The sequence below is a fragment of the Leucoraja erinacea genome, chromosome 1, assembly GCF_028641065.1.
Source record: "Leucoraja erinacea ecotype New England chromosome 1, Leri_hhj_1, whole genome shotgun sequence".
Lineage (NCBI taxonomy): Eukaryota > Metazoa > Chordata > Chondrichthyes > Rajiformes > Rajidae > Leucoraja > Leucoraja erinaceus.
This window is the reverse complement of record NC_073377.1, coordinates 149,440,661-149,465,470: the sequence shown is the minus strand read 5'-3', so window position 1 is coordinate 149,465,470 and position 24,810 is coordinate 149,440,661. Positions and strand designations below refer to the sequence as shown.

The window sequence follows — 24,810 nt, the reverse complement described above, 5'->3', positions numbered from 1 at the left end:
CTAGAAATGTAAGAAAACATATTTATTTATACATCTATATTACTAAAACTCTGATCTTGACCGCTTTTGGCACACTGTGGCGTGATTTCCGAGAGAACGCCGCCACCTACGGCCGTCAATTTTGGCCCCCTCACTCAGAGCCCCCCTCCGCCTTACGGGACCGGAGGATTTTTCCCATCGATGAAAAATCAGAAAGATATTAATGTTTTTAAAAGGCTTGCCATTCTCTCTGCTGCCCCTGCTGGTGGGAGGGGGAGGGACTATAAAACCCAGAAGTGGTGTGCCTCACTCACTCTTCAAGATGGAGGAAGCCAGAGGGTCACGTTTCTCCGAGCTGTGAATAACACTGAACACATGTCTACTCAAATGTGAGTGCCCTTAATGTGGTTCTAAAATGCATGCAAAAAGTGTCTATTGGTTCTAAAATACTTGCAGAAAGTGTCTTTTTTGGTTCTAAAATGCTAGCAAAAAGTGTCTCTATTGCTTCTAAAATGCTTGCAAAAGGTGTCTGTTGGTTCTAAAATGCTTGCAAAAAGTGTCTCTATAGGTTCTAAAATGCTTGCAAAGAATGTCTCTATTGGTTCTAAAGTGCTTGCAAAGAGTGTCTATTGGTTCTAAAATGCTTGCAAAGAGTGTCTATTGGTTCTAAAATGCTTGCAAAAAGTGTCTATTGGTCTAAAATGCTTGCAAAAAGTGTCTATTGGTCTAAAATGCTTGCAAAAAGTGTCTATTGGTTCTAAAATGCTTGCAAAAAGTGTCTATTGGTTCTAAAATGCTTGCAAAAAGTGGTTCTTCTAAAATGCTTGTAAAATGTGTCTATTGGTTCTAAAATGCTTGCAAAAAGTGTCTATTGGTTCTACAATGCTTGGAGAAAGTGTGTTTTTTGGTTCTAAAATTCTTGCAAAAAGTGGCTCTATTGGTTCTAAAATGCTTGCAAAAAGTGTCTATTGCTTCTAAAATGTTTGCAAAAAGTCTATTGGTTCCCAATGCTTGCAGAAAGTGTATGTTTTGGTTCTAAAATGCTTGCAAAAAGTGCCTCTATTGGTTCTAAAATGCTTGCAAAAAGTGTCTCTTTTGGTTCTAAAATGCTTGCAAATAGTGTCTATTGGTTCTAAAGCTTGCAAAAAATGTCTATTGGTTCTAAAGCTTGCAAAAAATGTCTCTATTGGTTCTAATGCTTGCAAAAAGTGTCTCTAAAAAGTGTCTCTATTGGTTCTTATGCTTGCAAAAAGTGTCTCTTTTGGTTCTAAAATGCTCGCAAATAGTGTCTATTGGTTCTAAAGCTTGCAAAATAAATGTCTATTTGTTCTAAAGCTTGCATAACGTGTCTCTATTGGTTCTTATGCTTGCAAAAAGTGTCTCTATTGGTTCTAAAATGCTTGCAAAAAGTGTCTATTGGTTCTAAAGCTTGCAAAATAGTGTCTATTGGTTCTAAAGCTTGCAAAATAAATGTCTATTTGTTCTAAAGCTTGCATAACGTGTCTCTATTGGTTCTTATGCTTGCAAAAAGTGTCTCTATTGGTTCTACAATGCGTGCAGAAAGTGTCTTTTTTGGTTCTACAATGCATGCAGAATGTGTCTATTGGTTCTAAATTGCTCGCAAAAAGTGTCTATTGGTTCTAAAATGCTTGCAAAAAGCGTCTCTATTGGTTCTAAAATTATTGCAAATCTTTTTTTTTTGGTTCTACAATGCATGCAGAAAGTGTATTTTTTTGGTTCTAAAATGGTTGCAGAAAGTGTCTATTGGTTCTAAAATGCTTACAAAAAGTGTCTATTGGTTCTAAAATGCTTGCAAAAAGTGTCTCTATGGCACTGTAATTATGAAGATATTCAAAAATTACAGAATGTTGTTGAAGGTATGGCAATTAAGGGCAAAACAGACAAACCTGCTCTACACTGTGAAGTGTGTACTCGGGGAAAGTTTATCCAAACTAGGAACAGAGACCCTGATGTAAGAGCCAAAGCAGTTTTGAAGTTGGTACACACAGATTTAGCGGGACCGATAGACCCAGAGTCCAGAGAGGGGTACAGGATTGCGCTATCATTCACTGATGATTATTCCAGTGCAGTGTTTGTGTACTTTCTAAAGAATAAGAGTGACACAGTGCAAGCCACTGAGAGGTCTCTTGCTGACACAGCCCCATACGGGAAGATTAAATGTATGAGGTCTGACAATGGTACTGAATTCATGGGAAAGAATTACCAGGCACTACTCAGCAGAAATTGCATTAGACATGAGACATCAGCGCCATACTCACCACACCAGAATGGTACTGCTGAGCGAAATTGGCGCACCCTGTTTGACATGGCCAGGTGTATGCTAATAGAGAGTGAGTTACCTAAACAGTTTTGGACCTATGCAGTGCAGACAGCAGCTGTAGTGAGGAACAGATGCTTTAATAAGCGCACAAAGCAGACTCCTTACTTGATGCTGACAAGAAAACGGGCCAACCTGTCTAGGATGCAAAAGTTTGGGTCTGAGTGTTATGCCTATGAACAGGACAAGAGAAAACTGATCTCAAAGTGTGAGAAGGGAATCTTTGTCGGGTACGACAAGAATAGCCCAGCTTACATGGTTTACTATCCTGACAATGGGAATGTAAAGAAGCACAGACTGGTGAAGTTTGTGACCAAAACAATTGTAGAGAGGCAGACACAGACTGACATGACCCCCGGTGACAATAACTTTGAGGTGCAGAATAGGGCCAGTAGGATGAGAAAAAATACTGACGAGAGTCCAGGACATACTCAGGGCCAAGATCAAGTAACTAGGCCTGAGGTGAATAGCCAAGCACAGATAGGTGAAAACAAGCATGAGCCTGCACGTTACCCTTCTAGATTGAGGAAGAAACCAGGTTACTTAAGTGAATATGTAACTGGCAAGGCGAATGATGATCATGTAATGATTAACATAGATTATTGCTACAGATTGATGTGTAACATCCCCCTAACATTCAGGGAAGCTGTAACCTCAACTAACTCAAAGGAATGGGTTAACGCAATGCATGAGGAAATGCAGTCGCTGAGAGAAAATTACACATTTACCCTGACCAACTTGCCTGAGGGTAAGAAAGCAGTGGGGGGGTAGATGGGTATATGCAACAGGCAGAAGGTTATGATGTAAAATCCAGCGCAAATGAAAAGTTGGTGTACAAGCTAAAAAAAGTCACTTTATGGGTTAAAACAGTCGGGTAGAAATTGGAACAAAATGTTACACGAGTATCTGACTGAAAACGACTTTGTGCAAAACCCAGCTGATCATTGTGTTTACACAAGGGAAACAGAAAATTAGAAAGTGATCATGATAATATGGGTCGATGACTTAATTATTGCTGCCAGTGATGAAAATTCACTGAAAGCTGTGAAGGAGATGCTCACAGCCAAATTCAAGATGAAAGACATGGGCAAACTGAAACATTTTCTTGGCATTGATTTTGACCAGAAGGTTTGATATGCAAGATTGTAAACCGAGGGCAACACCTTGTGAACAAAAATTGAACTACACTGATGATGCAGAAATGATGACTGATGTCAGAAAATACAGAGAGGTAGTAGGTAGCCTAATTTATCTGACTACTTGCACGAGACCCGATCTCAGTTTTGTAGTAAGTAAACTGTCACAGTACTTTAGTGAGCCGACGGAAGAGCAATGGGCTACTGTAAAACATGTACTGAGATATCTCAGAGGCACAATTGAGAAAGAGTTGTGTTACAGGAAATGTGACGACGAGAAACTGGCGTTACAAGCGTACAGTGATGCAGATTGGGCAGCTGATGTAACCGACAGACGGAGTACAACCGGTTATTGTGTAAGCCTAAACAAAAATGGTCCTTTGATTTCATGGAAAACCAAAAAGCAGCCCACCGTTGCACTGTCAACTTGTGAGGCTGAGTATATGGCGTTAGCCGCAACACTACAAGAGTGTATGTACCTAGTACAATTACTAGAAGGTATTGATGGACATCAGTACCCAACACCCAAGGTTTATGAGGATAACCAGGGTACAATTGCGTTAGCAAAGAATCCTGCAAGTAGACAGAGGTGTAAGCATGTGGACATAAAATATCACTTCGTGAGGTCCACTGTGAATCATGGCAAAATAAGTTTGGAGTATTGCCCAACAGACCAGATGGTAGCAGATGTGATGACAAAACCTGCAACAAAATTTAAGTTGATGGAGTTTGCAAAGTTTATGTTTGGAGAGTAACCATGTATGTAAAAGTCTACATGATGTAAGGTAGAAAACCTTAGGATGTTTTATTTTGAGTTAAGATAACAATGCGAGAGCAAGTGGGGGTGTTGACATATATGAAAAATATGCTCTCAATTGTAAAGAAGTTAATCTTAATGTTGTATTGTTACTCAGACAAACTTGGTGCAGGTGGTGAATGAATGACAATGATAGCAGCCAATAGTAACTGACAATGATAACAGCCAAAGAGAAGTGCTGTTATTGACAGCCAATGAGAGGTACTGCAATTGATGTGTGAGCATGTGTGTAAATAAAGTTTCTCTTCCAGTTTGAACAAGATGGATGCCCCACTGTGTTTTTTACTGCTCTGAATTATCTTCGGTCTAGCACTGGGTAGGCTGCAAGAATCGCTGCACAATGCACCTCTGCCAACAAAAATGCTTGCAAAAAGTGTCTCTATTGGTTCTAAAATGCTTGCAAAAAGTGTCTATTGGTTCTAAATGCTTGCAAAAAGTGTCTATTGGTTCTAAATGCTTGCAAAAAGTGCTAAAAATGGTTGCTATTGGTTCTAAAATGGTTGCAGAAAGTGTCTCTATTGGTTCTAAAATGGTTGCAGAAAGTGTATTGGATCTAAAATGTTTGCAAAAAGGGTCTCTATTGCTTCTAAAATGTGTGTGTGCACGTCGTCTGTCTGCGTGCGTATGCGTGAGTGTGTATGTATGTCTGTGTGTGTGTGTATGTGTGTGTAAGTGTGAGTGTCTGTGTGTGTGTTTGTGTGTGTGTTCGTGTTCTGCTTGAAATGCTGTGAAATGGCTTGGAGTGCTGTGAGGTTGGACTTGCTGCCTACACTCTGCTTGGTGTGCTGTGAGGTTGGACTTGCTGCCTGCACTCCGTTATGACTTTTGAGGTAATTACTCAGATTTTCTTTGTTAAAATTTAACAAATCTCTCTATATTAAAATTGTCTTTTTTTTTTAAATATCAAAAGCAAAGTGTTATCAAGAGGCAGTGAGCAGCAGAACACAGCAAGATACACAACAAAAAAAAACTTAATAACACTCATCTTTAACATTTAAATTGTTGTTATATTTTAAGTAATTCACATTTTAAACTTTAATGAATCCTTTTTCCACTTGCCATGCCTGCGTGCTCTTCATCACAATAGTAACCTAATAGGCAGGAAGGGTTGCGCTGTCGGAAAGAGCCACTAAGAGTGCATGGGGGGGAGATGGACTGAATGCGTGTGGGGGAGGGGAATGGCATGGAGCAGAGTGGGGGGGTGAAGGGAGGACGGATGACTGAGCGAACTGCCATCACCAGCCATGAGAGACTGGGCTGCCAGCTCACCAGCCATGAGTAAGTGAAATGCCAGCACACCAGCTGTAAGTGACTAAAGTGCCAGCCCACCACCCATGACTTAGTGAACTGCCAGCCCACCTGCCATGACTCACTGAACTGCAAGTCCAAAAATCCATTCAGTCCACAATGTCCATACTAGCCCTCTGGAAACCAGTCCCTTCAGCGCACAACAGACTGAGTGACTGAGCTGCCCAGCCAGAGTGATTGAGGTGCCCGGCTTGAGTGACTGAGCTGCCAGCCCAAGAATCCATTCAGCCCACAATGTCCATACTAGCCCTCAGTCCACAACACACATACTAGCGCTCCAGAAAGCCCCCCCCACCCCTCCCCCCCTGGCCAGCAATATTGGAATTGGTGCAGATGTGGAGTATTGCATTGCTGGACCAGCCCTCCCGTGTGAAGCTGGGACCCAACGTGTCCCACTTAGTCTAGTATTTTATATAAACTTATGATAACAATGTTTATTATTTAGTAGCCTAAATTTAGACTGGCTAAACCTACACAATAACCACCTATGTGTAGGAAGGAACTATGGATACTGGTTTAAGTCAAAGATAGACAAAATGCTGGAGCGAATCAGCAGGACAGGCAGCATCTCTGGAGAGAAGCATTCCTTCGCTCCAGAGATGATGCCTGTCCCGCTGAGTCACTCCAGCATTTTGTGTCTATCCTCTAATAACTATCTATCACATTTATGCAGGAACATTTTTTGAATATATATTTTTTACACTTTATATTGTAAAAAATGTCACACTTGGAATATCTATGTGCTATTAAAAATATACATTTGAAGAATTCAACAGTGCTGCCGACTATTATAAAGATCCCACTTTTTGGTCACCAATGACCACCAGAGGAAACCAAAATTACTAACCTATACAATACATTTTATTACTCTGCTAATCAGTTGTTATTTTGATATTCATGATACAAAAATAGAGTTACCAATTATCAGAGACCTTATTAATCATACATATAAATCTAATTATAAATATGGCAGTGAAGGACATAAGCTATCTTGTAATCCAGATGCTAATATATACTGTTCAGAATGAGTAAAATACTTCAAAATACAAATTGCATATTTAGATTAAAAAATAAAATCTAAACAATCTTCCCATTTGTACTTAAAAGACAACTGAAATTAATGTTTGGAAATATGAATCATCTCCATACAAATACTGAAAAAAGACAATGTGCTGGAAGAAAGATGAGACTCCATTCAGGGACTTCCGAGAGATCCTCGTTCTTTAGTAAACATGGTTTTGCCCCTGCTGTCATAGATTATCCAACACTTTGTGTCTTTTCCTGTAAACCAGCATTTGTAGTTCCTTCTTTCTATACCTCCCAAATATCAAAATTGGCCACAAAGACAACAGAATCTCTTTTGGCATTTCACAGGTTGAGATGGTTTTGTCTGGCTTCAATTCTAGCATTAGATAACCAATGCCAATCTCCAGTCTATTAAGAACCCGATGGTGATACTTATTTACTGATGGCCATACATGCACTCTGGCAGATTCCTCAAGAGAGATGATGTAAACATACCTCATCACTCTCCACCAAATTCTCAAACTGCAAGAAAACAAAGTGGCTGTTAATTTTTACATAATGTCATGTAACATTAGACGATGCATTTACTGATATACACAACCCAATAGAAAAAAAGGTGCAACAAAAAAAAAAACTTAGAATCTCTGTCCACGAAAAAGCACTCCCAGTTTTTGTGAAATGTGCAGAGATATTGTTTTTGCAGCTGACGTTCCTGACAGAATTGGAGGCTCAACACTCATAGCGATAATTAATTTTTCACAAAATAGAAATATTCAATACAGATATTACCAGTATGTCACTACATATTGTCCCATAACCACACCCTTAACAAAATGGGGTTGCCTATCATTGGGCTGCTAATCTGTTGCATCCAATTCAATACAAGTATTTCTCAACTGTGACCTCTAGTGAAGAAACCTATTATTTCAGGCTTGACAGCAATTCCAAGACTACCACTTTCGACAAAGCAGGAATGGGAACAGCCATTGATTCGCCAATTACGTGCATGTCTCTGAAGATCTGTCCTGGACCCAACACTTTGATGCAATCATACAGAAAGCCAATCAACGCCTCTACTTCCTTAGAAGATTGAGGAGATTCAGTACGTCGGCGAATATTATAGTTAACTTCCGAGATGTAGGGTAGAGAGCATATTGACTGGTTGCATCACGGCCCGGTAACTTGAACACCCAAGAACGCAGGAGATTATAAAAGACAATGAACACTGTCCAATCCATCATGGGTACTGATCTCCCCACCATCGAAGGGATTAGATATACAGCATAGGAGTCTGAAAACTAACGTCCAGGTTCTGGAATAGCTTATTCCCAATAATCGCCAGGCTATTCAACACTACGAACTCCAACTAACCTTTGAACTGTCTTGGTTGCACCAGGAACTTTGGGCTTTGTTTTATTTTTTGTACTATATTGGGTTTTTTTATTTATCGAACTTTTTAAATGTTTATTATATTATTGATCGAGTAATGTGTTTACAAACCTGTTGTGCTGCTACAAGTAAGAATTTAATTGTTCCGTTTCCATACATATACCAATAAAATACTCTTGACTCATCATTTAGGCATTATGACAGGTACATGGATAGCAAAGATTTAGATGAATGTAGGCCAGACATGGGTAAATGGGGATAGCTTGGATGAGGCGTCCTGGTCAGCATGGATGAGTTGGGCTGAAGGGCCTGTTTCCAGCAAGTATGATTCTAAATGGGCCAGTAAACATTCTAGACTAAAATCAAAATCATGCACTTATCACAATTCTCCAGGGATAATTCAGTACCATTTGCTTTAACAAAAATAATTTGTTTTCATCGAGATGGGGTGGGAAACTCGGCAAAGATTTGACCATATACTGGATAGATTCCAAAACCATTCATCCATGGCATTGTACCAATTTTAGTTATGTAGCAGAGAAAAACAGAAGGTTTTGCAGTTACTTATAATTCAGATATGGATTTCTTGTCTTTCCAAATATCATTCACTCCCACAGTAATGTTAATAGTAACATAAAGACAAATAATTTTAAATAGTATTTAAGTCATCTGCTACTGCATGCTTGTCAAGAAAGGTGAATGAGATACAATTTCACATACCTCTATAGTAAAGTGCTCTCCACCAGAAGTTGTTCTAAAATACTTTGATCTAGGGGAAAACAAAATTGTTTACATTTTTCAATAACTTTTAATATCTAAAAAAACAGAATGACAGATAGTTAATATAAAATGGCAGTTCTTACTGTAAGCTTTCAAGATGACATCATTTACAATAGGTTAGAAATTCAGCAGTATAATCAACTATATTCTGAACGATGTATCCAATTTAGCAAATAAATCACAAGAAATGTAATTCCAGTTGTCAAAAATGTCATTACATACTTACCAGTAAATTAAAAAGGGATGTTACACAAAAAAACTGGGTAGTATTATCAATAATCATACTTCTGAAATAAATATGTTTTAACACTGTTTACGTCTTTTACCACAAATTTTCTTGCATAGCTACCATCACAGTCAATAGAAAGGAAACTGTCAACATCAAAGCTTGTTTTTACACCTCAGTGGGTATTTTTAAGGCAGAGATAGACAAGTACTTGATTAGAACGGGTGTCAAGGGTTATGGGGAGAAGGTAGGAAAATGGGATTAGGAGGCAGAGATCAGCCATAATTGAATGGCGGAGTGAACTTGATGGGCCGAATGGCCTAATTCTACTCCTATAACTTGTGAACAGCTTTTTAATGTACTTCACTACATGTGACAATAAACCAAACTAAAATGCTGGACAAGCAATTTCCTTCAGATAAACATTCAAAGGTTGAAGTCATCATCTTCGGGTATCGTCAGAGATAACACTATCTTGTCACAAACTATTCCTCCCACCTTCACCACTCTCCCTTTATGACAATGGGTTCATGCTAAATATATTGGCCCACCAAGTCCACGTAGACCATTGATCACCCGGTCACATTAGTTCTGTTATCCCACTATCTCATTCACTCCCTGCAGTCCACAGGCAATTTATTCAAGCCAATTAACCTACAAACCCACACATCTTATGTATGCGAGAGGAGACCGGAGCACCCAGAGGAAACCCACACGGTCACAGGGAGAAAGTGCAAACTCCACACTGACATCATCCGAGGCAATGAATGAATCTGGGTCTCTGGGACAGTGACGCAGCAACTTTATCAGGTGCGCCACTGCGTTGCCTTGTGAGAACACGTTACACGTCAACCTCATCTTGCAGTAAATCTGCAATGGTCGTGTCAAATCCCTGGTTTACCGCATCTCGTTCTTGGTTGGTTTTAATATATTGCCAGGCGGCCAGAATCTGTACTTGCAAATTGTTCGGGTTGCTAACCATTCTCAGGAATGGAACTCTATTGCAATCTGGAGAGGGCTGGCCCTGCAGGAAAGCTGCACACACAGAAGTATCTTGGAAACAATAAATCTGGGTTCCGATTGCAGGACAGGCAGTCAGAATCTTTTTCCCCAGGGTGGAAACATCATAGACAAGAAGGCACAACTTTAGGGTGAAAGGGGCAAAGCTTAAAAAGGAGATGTGCAGGCAAGAATTATTTTGAAAGTACAGAAGGCAGTAAATGCCTAGAATGTAGGAGAGCGTAGATCCACGTGTAGTGGCGAAGGCAGAAAAAATACTGGTTTATAAGCAGCATTTTAGAAAGACACAGATATTCAGGGAATGGAGGGGCACAGATCATATGTAGGTGAAAAGATTAGCTTGGCATCATTTCGACACAAATAGTGGGCCGAAAAGCCTGTTTGTGTGCTGTACGTTTCTATATTCTATGACCCACACACCATCGGTTTCTACTGATCTTTGAAAATTGGGCTCCAGATAATGTGGAGCCTATTCTGCACAAACATAGCACATTCAGCTGGACAGGAGGCTACAAGCATTTTTTAAATGTCCCAAATGAAAATTATATCACGTGCAACTGCTGTTTTATATCAAAAGTAGTGGTTACAGCACAGAAAGACAATTGGCCCGTCATGTCCATTGCACCTCTTTGAAGTAGGAATCCAGACGATTCCACTTCCCATCCTCTATCCTAGTGGCCCAGAAAAATGTTCTCTTTCAGTAGGTATGTTACAAAACCTACCTGAATCGTCATTGGGAATCTGCCCTCAGCAGTTCCGCTGTTTTTAAAACAGAATAGGCTGTAAACGCACATGTTCAGCTTAGTAAATCATTAACGTTGGAATTATTAGTTTTACCGGATACCTGTTATAACCTTTTAAAATTACTCTGATTTCGCAACCTCTCGCAGCCCCAGGTTTTATAAAGCAAACAATTTGGTATGTACCTTATTTTTACATTAAATGGGGCATTACCCTGAATATCAAGTTATCTATAACGAATAGTTCATTTTGGGCTCCATATCCCCTTTCCTTTGAGGGCACTAATCCAGGCCCGTCCGTTCTAAACAGCGCGTTGTTAGAAAGCCGATTTAAAATCATTTATTTACAGCAATGAACAAAATTCCATTTGGCCTTAAATTAATGTAAATTAGATATAAAAATCATGCATTGTGAATTATACACTTAGGCTTTTAAAAATGTTAATCTTTCCTGTATCCAAGATCACAGCTCAGGACAAAATACAGGGGATGCTACGTCAGATGCTTTTTTAATACTTGAGATTGTTTTGGTAAATAAACTTAGGTCAAACACGGGCAAGCAGACTTGAGTTTTTAAATCTCAAAATCCTTTTCAGATAATTATGAGTTCAATACAGCATTGAAACGATTTATCTTTTTTTGTACCGGAGACCTGATAACCTCCGGATGTGTTTGTGGCATTCTTGGCCCTTTTGTAGGTCCCTTTCCTGTAATTGTTCATGGGCCACACTACATTTAAGCTTGGACAAAAAGCAGGGGTGTACGTCAGATGCAGGTGAAAATTAGTCAGCCTAAAATCCTTTTCCAAAGCATCTAGTCCGGATCAGTTATTGATCATTAGGGATTCACCAGGATGCCGCCCGTACTTGCGGGCTTGGGTTATAGGAAGAGATTGGTTAGCAAGGGACTATTTCCTATGTAGTGTAGAAGATTGAGGGGTGACATTTGTGAGGTGCATGAGGGAATTGGATAAAGTGAACGCTCAGTCTTTTTACCTAGATAGCAGATTCTAAAACTAGAGAACATAGGCGAAGGTGAAAGGGGAGAGATTTAAGCAGGACACTGAGGGGCAACATTATCACTTGGAGGTAATCCATATCTGGAATGGAGATGCTATTGAGGCAGATACAATTACATCTTCCAAAAGACATTTGAAAGTCTGTGGAATTCTCTGCCTCAGAGGGCAGTGGAGGCAGGTTCTCTGGATGCTTTCAAAAGAGAGCTAGATAGGGTTCTTAAAAATACCGGAGTCAGGGGATATGGGGAGAAGGCAGGAACAGTGTACTGATTGGGGATGATCAGCCACGATCACATTGAATGGCGGTGCTGGCCCACTCCTGCACCAATTGTCTATTTGGACAGTTATATGGATAGGAAGGGTATAAGAAGGATAAGGACTAATGGGACCAGCCCAGAATGGCAGGTTGACCGACGCAGTTAAGATGGGATGAAGGGCCTTTCTCCGAGTTGTTTACCTTGGACTCCAAGAATGCGTTTATTGTAATATGCACAAGTGTGGTGAGGTACAGGCACAATGAGAAATATTTGCATGCAGCAGCTTCTCAGGCAAATAAACTCAAATACGCAAAACCAATATTTAAATTACACTAAATTTAGCAAGACAACCACGAACATTATTTACAGTTTCAAATATTTTGTTGAAAACTCAAAAGAAAAACTTGGTGCCCATTAAGTAGTCTGTTGGTTTGTTGCTGTCACTGCCTGTCTGACACTAATTATAGTCTCAATGGTAATGGAGAACACTTTTGCAACATTTATCTCAGGCATGAACGATAAGCTACAGTGTGGGATGTCGATGAAAGCACAGCACACCAAGCAGCTCAACTCGACTGAACTGCCTTATAAATATTTATGTACAGTGATTATTCAAGTGTCCTAGTATCGAAGGTAGACAAAAATGCTGGAGAAACTCAGCGGGTGAAGCAGCATCTATCGAGCGAAGGAAATAGGCGACGGTCTCGACCCGAAAGGTCGCCTATTTCCTTCACTCCATAGATGCTGCCTCCCCGGCTGAGTTTCTCCAACATTTTTGTCTACCTTCGATTTTCCAGCATCTGCAGTTCCTTCTTAAATATTCAAGTGCCCTGTGTTATTTCGTTTTTTTTAAAATTTAGAATGCCTGTGAATAATACAGCTTTGAGGAAAAGTATTTATCTACAATTAATGTGCATTATTCTGTAAACCTAACACTAAAGGTTTCAGTCAAGGGTGTGGTGTCGCAATAAGCATCGGGCCTACAGAAAGAACACATTTAATTACACCTGCATGAAAGGGATGAGTTGGCTCTACTTTAAAAGGCAGATTAGTAGCCTTCATAAATCAAAAATATTCGCCATACCTACGAGCCTAATATGCATCCAAAGAAGCCTATCATAAATATTTAACGAGTGCCTGTGAATTGAAGGAAACTAAGAAAGAGCTGACACATTTGTGAAGTTTAATTATCCGTTTCCTTCTCCAAACCTCTGCAGACTTGTTGTCAAGGTCTGCACTGCAACACACTAAAATAAAATAAATTCTGAAGAAGGGTTTCGGCCCGAAACGTTGCCTATTTCCTTCGCTCCATAGATGCTGCTGCACCCACTGAGTTTCTCCAGCTTTTTTGTGTACACTAAAATAACATCCAGACTTGAAATGTGGTTTTTTTTGTCATCAAAACATTTTACTATAAAGATGATAGGCTATCAAGGGATATAGGCCAAACACTGGTAGGTGGGATAAGTGCCTATGGGACATGTTGGCCAGTGTGAGCAAGTTGGGCCGAAGGGCCTGTTTCCATACTGTAAGACTATGACTCCAGACTAGGGACAGATGGCCTGGTCAGTCAGCAGAAATTACCCAGTGCAAGATCAGCAAATGATTGACCATTGGAGCAGCCATGTGTACCTGGTATTAAATTTGTGATAGAGATACATAATAAGTTGTGACAGAAATGTAATTAAAGCCTCTCAACTCAAATTGATCATCACAAAATAAGAAATCCTAGCATGGCAATGTTATTATCTCCCAGGGCCACATTTGGGTTTAGTATAAACACTAATCAGCGCACACTAATAAACAGTTGATGGTTGTAATAGATCTTAATTTTTAGCATCTTTGAAACAGATGACCAGTTCAATTTTAATTTTCCTCATCTAAGTTCTGAATAGATCAAAGCAATGCCATAACAGTGCGAACTGGTATGCAAAGGCTCCACAATAATTCTGTCTATAGACATCCAGAAGATAGAGACAGGAAAATGCAAATAGTGGAATCTTGAGCAAAACACATCACTGGAGTAACTCAACAGGCCAGAGAGCATCTCTGGAGGGACTGGACAGACGATATTTTGGGTCAGGCCCTTCCTCAGACCAGAGTTCCTCTTGTATTTCAGAGGATGTTTGATTAACTATTACTTATTAGGCATGTGGGTAAAAATTAAGCTTATGAATAAGACACAGTAACAGAAAGGATATAAAAAGATAACCGAGGGACAGAAAGCACAAACACAAAACATTGCCAATGCCTCTTTTTCAGATGGAAATAGGCAAAGGGGGCACACAAGTCAAAACTGTATCCATTACTGATTTTCATTGCTGTTTTGGGCTTGGGGGGGGGGGGGGGGGGGGGGGGGGGAGGAAGAAGTTGCAAATGGACTCACTACAGCATCTACAGAATAGCAGTACAGAGTGGACAAACCCTTTGAAGGATATAGGACCGTGCATGATATTTAAAAAACGGCAGAGTATAAAAACCATACTAAATCTCTATAATTGACAAACATGACCCAGTAGGGAATTATTGCCAAATTCTCTGCATCATGTATGAAGATGGGAAACTATTTTCATCAGCTGAATGATTGATCACCAAGGGGATGGATGTAAAGCTAAGAGTATTTAATTGTACTGGCAATCGACTAATAAAATTCTAAAATGCTGCAGCTTAACGGGCCCATTGACAGACACAACGCACAAATAAACAGTCAATAACCAATGGTACAATAAATTAATCATCTTACTAAGACAAAACCGAACTATGCTGTGCAACTAAAACAAAGTCCATAGCAGATCATAGTTACCGAGGTAGGGTTATGCACTATTTGCAATGGGGTTATTCACTATTTGTTTCACGTATCTTGTGTTTTATGATTGTTGGCAGATCAATTTCCCTCCTGGGATAAATAAAGTTCTATCGCAGCGAAAGCCTAATGGTTGCAGGAAATAAACTGTTCTTGAACCTGCAGATCACAGTTCTCAGGTTCCTGAACCTCAGGGGTGTCAAACTCATTTAAACTCATTTTAGGTCACGGGCACTTTCCCTTGCAACTGCAGGAAATGCTACACTTGTCGCTTTACCTCCTCCCTTGACTCCATTCAAGGACCCAAGCAGTCTTTCCAGGTGCGACAGAGGTTCACCTGCACCTCCTCCAACCTCATCTATTGCATCCGCTGCTCATCTGCTGCTCTACATCGGTGAGACTAAGCGTAGGCTTGGCGATCGCTTCGCCCAACACCTCCGCTCGGTTCGCACTAACCAACCTGATATTCCGGTGGCTCATCACTTCAACTCCCCCTCCCATTCCAAATCTGACCTTTCTGTCCTGGGCCTCCTCCATGGCCAGAGTGAGGACCACTGCAAATTGGAGGAGCAGCACCTCATATTTCACATGGGCAGTTTGTACCCCAGCGGTATGAACATTGACTTCTCTAATTTCAGGTAGTCCTAACTTTCTCCTCCCTTCCCCAGCTCTCCCGCAGCCCACTGTCTCCACCTCTGCCTTTCTTGTTCCTGCCCCCCCCCCCACCCCCACACACACATCAGTCTGAAGATGGGTTTTGGCCCGAAACGTTGCCTATTTCCTTAGCTCCATAGATGCTGCCTCACCTTCTGAGTTTCTCCAGCATTTTTGTCTACATTTTACTTGCTTGTCTCTTCTTAATTTACACAGAAAACTTGTGATAATCAGATTTTAAAATGACACCAGCTCCTTGCTTGTTTACACTTAAGTCATATTGAAAATATTTTATATTACACCTACACCTACTTGTAACATGATACCCGTTCCTTCCTTTTTTACTCCAGTTAGAGAGAAGTATCCTTTACACGGGAGGCCTGGTCCCCCAACACAATATTCCACCACTGACCCATTGCCCCCAACTGCGCATGATCGGCTAATGGGCCCGCCGCACTAACGGCAGAAGTTAAGTTAAAGTTAATAACTTTGCATTTAATATACCTCGCCATCCCTCTTCCTACTCCTATCCTCCTCCATTTTCCCTCATCCCCCAGCACTCTGCCTTCCTCTTGACCCTCCCTCTTCCTTCGCGTCCTCCTCTCTCACCTCTCGCTCTCGTTTCCCCTACCCTCAGTCACTAAATTAAATTAAAATAGAAGGAAACTGTGTCGGGGCGCCGTTGTGAAGTGAGGAAAAAAACCCCGAGATGATCCTGAACAAGTCTGTCTTGAGAACCATAAATTAACAGCAGAATTGGCAAAACTACAATAATATAGTTCATTTGATTCCTGCAACGCGCTATAGGAATAACTAAGCAGGATAATTAGCAATGTGACAAATCTATAGAACGTGGTTCTATTGCAAACTAGTGTTACACTGGTGTTACCATGTTAAATGTTACCCAGAAAAAGTCCACCATCATGGCCATTTCAAATTACATCCAAATCCAAATACACCTATTTGTACATGTGCATATTCTTTACCCATGTGTTGCCCGGCGCGGCTTGGAATGGCTGTGGGACTTTGCTAGTGCACGCCGGGGGCTCCAACAACAAGACCCGGAGCGCGGCCTTGCATCACCTGGCGCCGCGTAAATGGCCGCGGGACAATTACCATCGCCCGCCGGGGGCTTTGACTCTGACATCGGGAGGGGAATGGGGAGTGCAGGGGAGAGATAAGTCTTTGCCTTCTATCACAGCGAGGAGGAGATGCGCTGTGATGGATGTTTGTGTAAATTGTGTTGTGTCTTGGTTCTTTCTTGTGCGTATGACTGTCGAACAACATTTTGTTTGAACCTCAATGGGGTTCAAATGACAAATAAATTGTATTGTATTGAATATTGTATTGAACTGATCTCGGAAGATAAAACTGAAAACGTAGCTGAGGTAGCAATTAGCTGAAACACCAAGTTGAAAGATATAATGATCTGGGTTACTTTAGATTAATTCCTTCACTTCGTGCTATAAATACTCTCCCTTAACTTCTCACCCGCCATAACTGTGTTGCCAGCAAGTCACAGTGGGATACCGTGCTAATTACTCCTCAGATCCATTTTTATTTGGATGAACAAATTGTTTTCTAGCTGCAGAAATCCTAAAATTCGCAGGCGAAACTGGTTTGGAAAAATAGGCGAGTGATGCATTAACGTGCAAATCATTCAAAGACATTTTTAATGGTTTGTGAATTGCCACAACGTGCAGACAATTTGTGTTCCGTGGCCACTAGCTGCACAGAAACTGCATCTTGCTATTAAATTCAGTGTGTCAAAAGGTTGACACACTTGCGCATTAACTCTCAATTAAACTTGCCATAGAAAGACGAATCTTGTAACAGACTTTTTAAATGGTGTTAAAATTATTAAAGCCTGGTAATTAGGTTCTGTGAGCAATTTGAATAAGATAAATCATGCATTTTTGACTCAGTTTGCAAAAGAAATCCTAAGATTTAAATACCATTATTTTAAAAAAGTGATTTTTTAAAATCATTTATTTGCTACTTTCCCAAAAAGTGAATATAATCTTTTCTCCCAGCGTTTTGCTTTGATTTACCACAATGCTGCTTGGATTAGAGAATGTTAGCTAAAAGGAGAGGTTGGACAAATATGAATTGTTTTCTCTGGAGGTTGAAGGGAGACTGATCAGTACAATATAAAGTTATGAGAGGTATATTTCGGGTAGACAGTCAGAACGTGTTTCCTAGGGTGGAAATCTCAAAGATTGGAGGGCAAAGCTTGAGGGAAGAGGAGCAAAAAGTTGAAAGGAGATGTGCGGGGCAGGTTTTTTAGAACATCGGTAAGTGGGTGCCTGGAATGTGTGTGCCAGGGCTGGTCGTGGAAGCAGATACATAGTGGCATTTAGATACAAAAAATACTTTCAATAGGCACATGGATATGCAGGGCGTGGAGGGATAAGATCATGTACAGATGGATACAATTAAGGGCCTGTCCCACGGGCGACCTAATCCACGAACTCTGGTGAGTTTGCCCTCGACTCATACTCGCAGCATGGTCGACACGAGGTCTTCGTAATTCTCCTTCATGCTCGAGAGTGGTCTCCGCGTATTCGAGGCCTCAGCTAGTTCTCGGCGGTTTTTTCAATATGTTAAAAAAGCCCGCGAGTAAAAAAAGGTCGACATGGGAAAAATCTATACAAATCTATACAACCGCCGAGAACAAAAATTGTAAAGAGCCATGGTTTTTCAAGGGAAATTGGACACGGTTCGGAAAAAGAGGGAGATCTACAATAATTATAGGCAGCATGGAGTAAATGAGGTGCTTGAGGAGTATAAAAAATGTAAAAAGAATCTTAAGAAAGAAATTAGAAAAGCTAAAAGAAGATATGAGGTTGCTTTGGCAAGTAAGGTAAAAGTAAATCCGAAGGGTTTCTACCGCTATATTAATAGCAAAAGGATAACGAGGGATAAAATTGGTCCATTAGAGAGTCAGAGTGGACAACTATCTGCAGAGCCAAAAGAGATGGGGGAGATATTGAACAGTTTCTTTTCTTCGGTATTCACCAAGGAGAAGGATATTGAATTATGTGAGGTAAGGGAAACAAGTAGAGTAGCTATGGAAACTATGAGGATCAAAGAAGAGGAAGTACTGACACTTTTGAGAAATATAAAAGTGGATAAGTCTCCAGGTCCGGACAGGATATTCCCTAGGACATTGACAGGGAAGTTAGTGTAGAAATAGCAGGGGCTATGACAGAAATATTTCAAATGTCATTAGAAACGGGAATAGTGCCAGAGGATTGGCGTACTGCGCATGTTGTTCCATTGTTTAAAAAGGGGTCTAAGAGTAAACCTAGCAATTATAGACCTGTTAGTTTGACGTCAGTGGTGGGCAAATTAATGGAAAGAATACTTAGAGATAATATATATAAGCATCTGGATAAACAGGGTCTGATTAGGAACAGTCAACATGGATTTGTGCCTGGAAGGTCATGTTTAACTAATCTTCTTGAATTTTTTGAAGATGTTACTCGGGAAATTGATGAGGGTAAAGCAGTGGATGTTGTGTATATGGACTTCAGTAAGGCCTTTGACAAGGTTCCTCATGGAAGGTTGGTTAAGAAGGTTCAATGGTTGGGTATTAATGGTGGAGTAGCAAGATGGATTCAACAGTGGTTGAATGGGAGATGCCAGAGAGTAATGGTGGATGGTTGTTTGTCAGGTTGGAGGCCAGTGACGAGTGGGGTGCCACAGGGATCTGTGTTGGGTCCACTGTTGTTTGTCATGTACATCAATGATCTGGATGATGGTGTGGTAAATTGGATTAGTAAGTATGCAGATGATACTAAGATAGGTGGGGTTGCGGGTAATGAAGTAGAGTTTCAAAGTCTACAGAGAGATTTATGCCAGTTGGAAGAGTGGACTGAAAGATGGCAGATGGACATAGTAAATGGTAGGGAATTGAAGAATGTAGGTGAACAGAGGGATCTGGGAATAACTGTGCACAGTTCCCTGAAAGTGGAATCTCATGTAGATAGGGTGGTAAAGAAAAGCTTTTGGTGTGCTGGCCTTTATAAATCAGAGCATTGAGTATAGAAGTTGGGATGTAATGTTAAAATTGTACAAGGCATTGGTGAGGCCAATTCTGGAGTATGGTGTACAATTTTGGTCGCCTAATTATAGGAAGGATGTCAACAAAATAGAGAGAGTACAGAGGAGATTTACTAGAATGTTGCCTGGGTTTCAGCAACTAAGTTACAGAGAAAGGTTGAACAAGTTAGGGCTTTATTCTTTGGAGCTCAGAAGGTTAAGGGGGGGCTTGATAGAGGTTTTTAAAATGATGAGAGGGATAGACAGAGTTGACGTGGAAAAGCTTTTCCCACTGAGAGTAGGGAAGATTCAAACAAGGGGACATGACATGAGAATTAAGGGACTGAAGTTTAGGGGTAACGTGAGGGGGGGAACTTCTTTACTCAGAGAGTGGTAGCTGTGTGGAATGAGCTTCCAGTGAAGGTGGTGGAGGCAGGTTCGTTTTTATCATTTAAAAATAAATTGGATAGTTATATGGATGGGAAGGGAATGGAGGGTTATGGTCTGAGCGCAGGTATATGGGACTAGGGGAGATTATGTGTTCGGCACGGACTAGAAGGGTCGAGATGGCCTGTTTCCGTGCTGTAATTGTTATATGGTTATATATTTTACTCGTAGGTTTAGTCGTAGTAGGCCATAGTAGGTCGGCATGTTATGTCGTAGGTAATCGAGGGTAGTCGAAGGTAGTTGTAGATAGTCTTCATCATAGTCAAAGGGAGTCGAAGGAGATCAAAGGAGGTCGTCTTCACACTCCACTATTCAGTGTCCAATTTTCCCAAAGTTAGTCGTAGCTAGTCTTCAACATAGTCGAAGGTGGTCTTCAACGTGTCATTTTTTAAAAACTCTTCTAAACTCGCCAATTAGGCCGCCCAAGTGGGACAGCCCCTTTAGTTTAAATTGGTGTCATAGTCAGCACAAACATTGTTCCTGTGCTGTACTGTTCTATAAATTTACAAACTCAAATTCACGCCCCTTCTCTATTTTTACACTATTTGTCAATCTAAGAATCAACCATTGGTCCCATTATTTAAAGTTCCAAGTACTTCACTGGTCTCCACGTCATCAGCTAACACTGAGCAAACTGACCTGCGCGCAGATAGAGCTGCTGCCTCACAACCGCGGAGACCTGGGTTCAATCCCGTCTTTGGGAGCCATCTATGTGGAATTTGCATGTTCTCTCTGTGACCACATGTTTCCGCCCACATCTGAAAGGCGTGGGTTTGTAGGATCATGTGCTTCTGTAAATTGTCCCCAGTGTGTGGGAAGTGGATGCAAAAGTGGGATAATATAACAACTAGTGTGAACAGGTGAAGGACCCGAAACGTTACCCATTCCCTCTCTCCAGAAATGCTGCCTGTCCTGCTGAGTTACTCCAGCATTGTGTCTATCTTTAGTGTAAACCAGCATCTGCAGTTCCTTCCCATACATACAATTCTCTTTTCCATTTTGAAAGATAGAGACAATTTACAACAAAGAAATTAAGCTCATCATACACTGTGAAGTACCATAGTACATAACCTCCACAATCTTTTTCCGTTTTTTTAAAGCTATTGATATTCACAAGATGCACTTGCACAATGAAGAAACATTCCAGAATTTGTCTCAAATGGATTCACTGAAGGAACAAAGTAGTATGAGGGAATACTGCTTGGATTCTTGTATTGTAAATAAATTAACTCTTTTCAGTAAAGCTAATTTCACTGGGAGAAAAGTAATGACAGTCATGATAGCCATGTCATCAAAGCTTTCACATCCAATGAGTGCCTGAATTGTTTTCTTGTTCCACATTGAAGTGGTTTGTCTCCCTTTTCCCTCACACTTGATACTCATAACCCTCTCGAATGATTCATTTAGGCGGCTATACCGCCATTAATATCCTGCAACCATTTCTGCCTTAGCTATCTAAATAGTCAGAAACCAATATCACCGTATCTTTACAATTTACCAATCTTGAGAAAAATTTAGAAACTAGTTTTCCATTAAATCATATTCAAAGGCTTTTATGCACCACACAATCTCATTTGCTGTCTCTAGCCCAAAGCACAAAACATGTTAAAACTGTCGTTACTAACAGAAGGAATGGGTGACTTATCAGTAGGGGCTCGACCCGAAATGTCACTCTGCAGAGATGTTGCCTGTCCAGCATTTTGTGTCTATCCCTGTGCTTCTCATAGTCGCTCATTAGCTTTCTGTAAACAGTTCCAGTCCTGCTTGTCAAGCACTATCCACATCTCTCTCAAGAGCAGCATGCTAAGTGACAGACTCAAGGGGACTTGTTTCTCTTCCACACATTTCTACTGTGCTTGGAATCTAAGCAACAATGTTCTCTTCATGAACTAGGATGAGAATACGGCTGCTTATGTAGTCAGGGTTGCCCTGATTTATCACAAGTTTAACTCTTCCTCCCTGTCTGGCATTTCTGTACCAGTCATGTAAGCGCAACTTCCAAAGCTTTTAAATTATTTCCCAAGGGTCAAAAATGTTAGTTGTCTAATGTTCAAAAAAACAATGAATTTCTTACATGCAGCAGCATACAGACTTGTAAACAGTACTCGGTACATAACCTAATAAACAAAAACTAGTTCAATAAATAAAGCACCCAATATAATGCAAAACAAAGTCCCCAAATAACATGAATAGAAACTAAAAAAAAATCACCTTAAAGTCGAGACTCAAACCTTTTACAATTACACAAGGTCCTAACGCATATACACCATGCGGTTATATGTCATATCTTGGGAAATTGCTTGAACATGCACATCTGTACCAGATGGAAAAAGAACTCCATCTTCTTTCCATCATTTTCCCCCCCCATAAATTCTTAGATTTTACTTCCAACTAAACCAGTCTATACTTGCAGCAACAATATGAAGCCCTTTTCCATTGTCAATCAGCTGTTATGTTTCGGTGAAAACATGAAACTTGCTTGGCAAATGAGAGGCGATATCTTTCTCTGTACCAGCAGGTGCCGAACAGCCAGGATCATTAACTTTGCTGCCATTCTATCCACCTGCATTCTCAGGCTCTCAGCTACCCCTCATAACTGCGAGGAAACAAAATGGCACTCTTATTTGCCAGGTTACGTAATCCTCTTGACCAATCCACATAATCTTTACATAGACACAAAATGCAGGAGTAACTCTGCTGGACAGGCAGCATCTTTAGAGAAAAGGAATACGTGACGTTTCGGGTCGAGACCCTTCAGACCAGCAACCAGCAGCATCTGCAGTGAATTCCTCCACATAATCGTTTGTCTGAAATAGTCCCTAGAAATATCCAATCAGCACAATTTCATAGATCTCCTCGCCCAATACGGTATCCATTACTTAAATTAGTTTCCATATTGCACGCAGCTCCCAGGATGATTCTCTGTGAGCACACGTACGCTGAGTTACTCTGGCATTATGCTTATCCACATTTTATTCAAAATTGTATTCAACAATAATGGTCCTATAACCATCCTGGAATGTTTAACTGCATTAGAGATGTTATACTAATGCAAACTGTTGATTTAGACTATTATCTGTCAATGTGGGGCAGTGGTCCAAGTTGCAGATTGTACACTTCCTTTTATATTTTGAAAATAGTTCAGAATCCCTGTACAAGGGGGATAGGTCTGAACAACAAGATTATCACTCCTTCTAGTCGGGTTCGACAGTCCCACTTCTATCGCAGTGGCAGTTCAAATTCCTGTTTAAAAAAAGATATTTTCAGAATGAGGAGTCCTCCCCAGGCGCCACTCGATGAGACTGCAATTATAGCAAAACTATAGTGCCATCAAGAACTTAAATCTGTTTCCATTTGCATCATCGCATCCTCATGATCATATACCCCTTAGAAGTCCAAACACTTGAATACTTTTATCTATAAAACTAGACTAAGTGGGACCCGTTGGGTCCCAGCTTCACAAGGGAGGGCTGGTTCCCCAACACAATATTCCACCTCTCCACCAATTCCAATATTGCTGGCCAGTGGGGGGGGAGGGGGTTTAAGCGCCAGCATGGGTGTGGTGGGCTGAAGGCAGCAAATCCAATGTCACAGCACTTTAAGCAGAGTGCAGGCAGCAAATCCAATGTCACAGCACTTCAAGCAGAGTGCAGGCAGCAAATCCAATGTCATAGCACTTCAAGCAGAGTGCAGGCAGCAAATCAATGTCACAACACTTCAAACAGAGTGCAGGCACACACACACACACACACAGACACTCTCACATCGACTGATAAACCATATATATGGCAGTAAACTCTCATGAATTTACTTACACAGCTCCGTGCGTCTCTCCACTTTTGGGCCTCCGCAGTCAGCAGCACTATCCGCAATCTGCGCGACCTCTGCAGTTACCGGAAATTACGCAATCAGCGCGACCTGTCCACTAAGCGGAAGTCACGAAATGAGCTGGATTTTTGAACCAAACAGTCAGATCTAATTAAGCACTGCAGTTTCAAGTACAGGAAGGGCAGCAGGCCAAACAACTCATTTCATTTTCATCAAGGACAAACAAATCATTTATTCAAGTACATTGCAGACTCACTGTTTAGTTGATTCCCAGATTAGAATGAGAAATGTGGCCTCTCCCCCGCGATCTTGCAGAGTTACTGAGTCACGTACAGGTTTTTATAGTCCTGCCCCACTCCCCAGAAGGCACGTTACCTTCACCGCGGTGATTGACAGACGAGAGGATCTCAAGGTTTTTTGTTTTTTTTTATAAAACACTCATAACTCCTATATTTTTAATCAATACGAAAAATCCTTGGGGCCTGATCAGCAGAGGAGGACTGCGAGTAAGATGGCCAAAAATCATAGCAATATATGGTAGTGATTTTTTCTAAAATCAATATACAGCATAGACAGGAAGTGGTCAAAATGAGAATTTTAATTATATAGATACCATTGAATCTCAAATGAAACACCAATTTCAGCTCTGAACGAAGGCCATTTTCCTTCCTCTCCCGACAGCAAAATATTTCTTGGTCCCATTTCGAACAGATGGATTTCTAATTTCATCCGCCACGCTGTTGAGATCTTCCGTTGCCTAACCTCAACGAATTTGTGTCCACCACGATGTAGACCTCTTCTTCCATCGCTATTTTACCAGATGGATTTCTCACACGCACCACTTTCCTTCAGTCACATCCAATAAATGCTAGTATTTTATTTATGACTCATTTGTGCACTCTATGAATGACAATTTGTGACCATTTTCACAAGATTAAAATTCCCAATAACATATTCCTCTATGAATACAATGTAATGTAATCTGCACAGCAGATAATTA

The 24,810-nt window shown here is 40.7% G+C and overlaps 1 protein-coding gene across 2 annotated transcripts in view; it reads right to left on the bottom strand.

Moving 5' to 3' along the window:
• ap1ar (adaptor related protein complex 1 associated regulatory protein) overlaps window positions 1–24,810 on the bottom strand; it is a 75,160-nt gene that overhangs the window by 26,516 nt on the left and 23,834 nt on the right. For both annotated transcript variants that reach the window (XM_055645591.1, XM_055645580.1), the window contains exons 2-3: window positions 8,714–8,762; window positions 7,100–7,126 (exon numbers count right to left, since the gene is read on the bottom strand). In XM_055645591.1, the coding sequence (XP_055501566.1) occupies window positions 7,100–7,126; window positions 8,714–8,762 (76 nt within the window). The remainder of the gene's footprint in view (window positions 1–7,099; window positions 7,127–8,713; window positions 8,763–24,810) is intronic.